At 35.2% G+C, this 5020-nt stretch overlaps 1 protein-coding gene across 1 annotated transcript in view; it reads right to left on the bottom strand.

The window, feature by feature from the left end:
• Window positions 1-5020, bottom strand: part of VPS13B (vacuolar protein sorting 13 homolog B) — a 482902-nt gene that overhangs the window by 107823 nt on the left and 370059 nt on the right. The window contains exon 34 of the mRNA XM_035893844.1: window positions 1641-1778. Coding sequence (XP_035749737.1) covers window positions 1641-1778 — 138 coding nt within the window. The remainder of the gene's footprint in view (window positions 1-1640; window positions 1779-5020) is intronic.

Below are 5020 nucleotides of genomic sequence, written 5' to 3'. Positions count from 1 at the left end.
GGGAAGGATAAAAGAAAACCAATCTGGCAGCAGTGACCAAAAGGCGACTGCTAGTAGGTGTCTCTACCCCTCTTATGCTGGCCATGATTAGAATGAAAATCTACTATTATTATCAATTAATCCTTTAGTTCAAACGGCAGTAGAACATGCAGTAGGTCTGAAGGTTCAAAGTCCTGTTAATGAAGCCAAATAAAGATCAATATAACAAAAGCTCTGCACTGTCAGGTGGTTTTAAAATCTTCTCTTGAAATAATGCTTTTAAGGCAGCAAAGGAAACCAAAAAAGGGGCAATGATAAGGTTGTTCATGCACTTTATTCTCTCCTCAAGACTCTTGCCTGCCTGGGTGCAAAAAATGGATTTTCAAGTGGCTTGACCACAGTATTTATAGTCAGTGAATAAATATGTATGCCTCATTCTCTGGTTGTTCAATTCGATGTCCTGGGGTCTGATATACAGAAGTGACCACTGCTTCACCCAAAGACAGCACGAACTGTGCTTCCAACATCTAAATTTTGGTATTTTTAAGTACCTTGGAAAACTAAATTGTGTGGTTTTAATTGTTAACACTAATATAATGAGAAAACCTTTAATTTCCCTCTGCCTCGGTTGCCTTCTGTGAAATGGTGAGGGCATGCTATTCCATCACCCAAGGGAGGGTTGTGCAGGTAAATTAGTATTTCTGTAGTGCTCAGATCCTAAAGCAGTAAGCAACACAGAAGAAATAAGTAATTCTGCAGTAGCGTGGGGTTTAGATAGTGTGCTGTATGAACAGGTAACTGAATGAATAGGAAAACCCAGTACTGCAGAGTTGCTCACTAAATGACTGATAACAGCTCATTCTATGTACTGAGTGAAGTAAGGATATTTAAGGGGGGGGAAAAAAAAGTTACACAACTGAACAATTTTAACAAATATGCATAAGAGAAAGAATTATGATGACACAGGGTAAATGTAAATGTATTTTCTGACTTTTAATATAACCTCAATTATATTCTACATAGTAACATATTTATAAATACATAATTCACAAAATAGAGAATGGGTGACATAGGTCAATTTGCAGGAGTTTTTGACACTCTAGGAGTGAAACTTCAAGTCACGTTATTTTAAGTAAATGCTAATAAACCTTCATACTACACTACTTACATCCTATGTTAATTAAAGAAACACTATCACTATTTTTTAAATCTTACAGTATCAACACTTTAGATGGTAGGAATTTGCAATGCCAGGTATCCAGACTCCAAAGAACCCAAGAGAAGACTGCTTATAAAAATCTTCAGAAACATTTAAAAAGGCAGCTTTTATAAAAATAACTGTAATAAAATTTAAGTTGCTCTAGGGCTAGAAGTAGGTAGGTTTTGTTCTGTTGGAAATTGGCCAACCTCAGCCTTCTTGAGGAGCAAAATCTCTAAATTTACATTGGGAGGAAAATAAATAATTAGACTTTAAACCTATGACTGGTCCAGGACTGACCGTTCCTCAACTCTGATTTCAATTCAGGGTAATTGCTAATGGAAAATTTCACATTCATTAGCAAGGTATACAGCACTTTTCTGATGTTCTACTGTGTGTGTCTATGTGTGCATATCTACAAATAGATTACAGTAGAAAATAGAGATTAAAGTGCAATTCTTACCTGGTCCGTTAAGGAAGTCTTTAATTTGCACAGTAATAAGAGGAGGCGGAATACCACTTTTAGCATCTACCTCTCCTGCTACGGTCTGCAACCAAATATTGCAATAATCCAGAGCTTCTGGCAGAGTCTTCCCAGGATCTACAGGTGATAACGATATAGTCATTAATGATATTCCAGGAATATGATACATAACAAAATTACATAACAATTGCTTAAATAAAATTAAAAAGTTTTAAATGTAACACAGTAAATAATATTCCTAATACTACTATTATACATAGCATTTGTGCCTATGTGTGTGTGTAACCATGCATGCATACATATGCAAGAGGGCAAAGCTATCATGACATTACAAAATGTAGAAAACCCGCAAAAATACCAAGTCAAATACGAGTAAAAGACATCAGTTACCACAAGATGACTTTAAATAGCACACAATTTTAGCTTTAATTAGGATGACACTTAAGCAGTCCTTACAAGAGAATCTATGCTTAGAACTTGCTACTTCTAGATTGTATTTTTATTGCCAGGTAGAGAAGATAATAATGGAAAGATAAAAGATAAAGGCTAACCAGAATGCTACCAGATCTCAGGAACAGAGCATAATGCCAATGTGGTTATACCATTCTCTTTGGAGTTTCACCCAATAGCTAGTCAGCAGCTATTCTTGCATATCACCTTGAATTGTATTCCTCTGATCGGTTTATAATATTACAATAGTACACTAAAATTAATTTCCCCCTAGTGCTATTCTTGTCTTAATTTTCCACATATCACAAATGGCAAAACCAGTACTGTAAAGAGGCTTTTTAATCTTTAGCAACTCAAGACCTTCATTATAATAGTCCTCAATTCTGGCACCACAGTTCTTAAATTCTAAATAAACAATTATTCTTTATTACCAAGACTGCTCTTTTAGTTATTGAATGCCTGCCTCATCCATACCGATTTAGGGAGATTTTCTTGATGTTATTCTCTCCCATTTTCAGTCAATTAAAAAGTGCTATAATTGCTTTATATGAGTTTTACTGAATGGATTCCTTTCAAGAACAGTATTTACATACCCACTGTTATAGTCAACATATGGTATCGTGGTATCACAGTCATATGTGGACTGGGTATATAAAGTCAGCTTTGGAATTTGTATTTCTTGACCTTATCATGTGATTCATATAAAACTTGGCACATATGAACCCTTATGTGATTTCAAAGAACCTACTGAAACCAATTGATCATGACTTTAGATCTATATGGAAAAGATCAAAAGTTAGCACATTCTTCTGTTTTTATTTGATCAATTTTCAGGCAATGACTTTACAGCAGTATTTGTACTGCATGGCATATACATTACAGCCTTTCCTTCCCTTTATTCCCTCTATACATTTATAAAGTCAGCTCTCCACTGTTATTTAAGAGCTGTCACTGCATACAACAGATTTGTATATTTTCCATGTGAATTTCTACATTTTTATGGTTCTTAGCCCTTTCCTTTAATTACATTAACCAGAATGGTGTGGCACACTCCCTTTTCTATAGTAACTGCTTTAGGGAATATCTTGTTTCCTGTGTCTGGAGTTTGCCTAGTATACTGAAAATAATAATAATAAAAAAATCTTTACCACCAAAGTACACATCTTTTCCAAAATACAGTTTTGTGGTTGTTCTGAACAAGGATGTTATCTCCGAGTTGGATCTATACCATAATATCTTGTTTTGTGCTAGTAGCTCACCATAAATAAGTAATATGCTAAAGTTTTTCAGAATATGTGGCGTAAAGCATCATAAGAATTACCAAACATCGTGCAATGAACATGACTGAATCAATTAAATTGATCTCTAAGTTATTGTTCCTTCAGAAGTATTAGTATAAACATTTAGGTATACCAGTATGAGGCAAAATGTTGCAATATGCCATTATTTTGTCTAATTTCTGAAACATATAATCAAATATTGTATATAGTAACCTAAATAATCCATGGTGTTTCAGAAAATCTGGTAAATTTAGTCAAACATTTCTTTTGAAGAATACATTTAAAGGGATTCCTATTATCCTAAGATGTATTTATGTTATAAAAAACCTAATAACTATTTCCAAGTTGTAGCTGTTTAAAGATGAAAATATCTCTGACGAAAAGAACTTACATCGCAGAAAATCCTTGCGTGACTTAATACATTAGCTATACAAACACTGCCCTCAGGGCACTGGGAATTGCAGCATGGAAGCACAGCATCAAAAAACTGAAGGAACCATGGGGCGCTCAGGAGATTATTTTGCTCTGCCATGTCTGGAAGGAGCGCAGCACCGTCACCTCTTCATTACCTGGGGCACGGCAGAGCTGGGATACATGAATGATGAGAAGGACTCCAGAACTTACAGATTAGGAACACGATGCAAAGAAAGCTCAATGCACAAAATTAGCCTGAGTCCAACAAAGTACATTCCTTTTAACCCAGCACTGGCCTTACTGATTTCAAGCATTATTTTTTTTTTTTAGTTCAAGTGAAATTGTGTTATTCTGAAACTGAGCTAATTCTGGAAGCAGGGTAGTTGCACTGACACAATTTTGCATTGAAGGTAATAAATCCCAAAGGTCCATGTAAAGAACTGGTTTGAGTGCTTCCAAGCCCATGGCATATGGTTAATTCAGAACCTGGGTAACAGACTTGACCATACATCCATATATGCCAGATATGGATTGATAAGTAAGTTTTTACATAATGAGAAGAAAGCTAAAATCCAGCGGTTTCAAAACCGACGATGCTGGTGTATATCTCAAAAACTTGAAGGGAGTTCCAAATAGGAGCTATAAAATGTATCTGGGTAGGACAAATTCATTTACATCAAAGGTCAAAAGACTGAAATACGTGTATCTTGATTAGAATAACTTCTAAAGTAGAAAACAGCGTATGCATTTCTGTAAGATTAAGGATCAGAAAAGGAATAAAACAGTATCAATCAATCAATCCCTATGCCAAGGGCATAGGAATCGCCAGAGAAGCAACTGAATGAAAAAGAGAAAATTTAGGCTGAAAAGTGAGGAATTCCTGATGGGGAGAGCTGTTAGAAAAAGGACTCTTCTCCCTCAAGGAAATGATGGAAATGTTCAGAATGTTTAAAAATACACTTGACAGAACACTATAAAATATACAACAGGGAACAATTATGCATCAGCAGGGAACTGGTCTGAATAATGTATTATAATAGGTCATTTCCATTTCCATTTTCTATGATTCTCCCAAAAATCAACACTTAAATTTGCAGTTATTTGTATAAAGAAAATGCTGGAGAAAACCCAAGGGGTACATATATAAGTAAAAGGAGAGGCTAGAATTACTCCACAGCAAGCCAAGAGAGAGAAAAGAAAGGCTTGAGAAGTGAA

This window comes from Egretta garzetta, unplaced genomic scaffold (assembly GCF_000687185.1).
Source record: "Egretta garzetta isolate BGI_Z169 unplaced genomic scaffold, ASM68718v1 scaffold154, whole genome shotgun sequence".
NCBI lineage: Eukaryota > Metazoa > Chordata > Aves > Pelecaniformes > Ardeidae > Egretta > Egretta garzetta.
The sequence above is the reverse complement of the archived record's forward strand: the minus strand, read 5'-3'. Positions and strand labels throughout refer to the sequence as shown.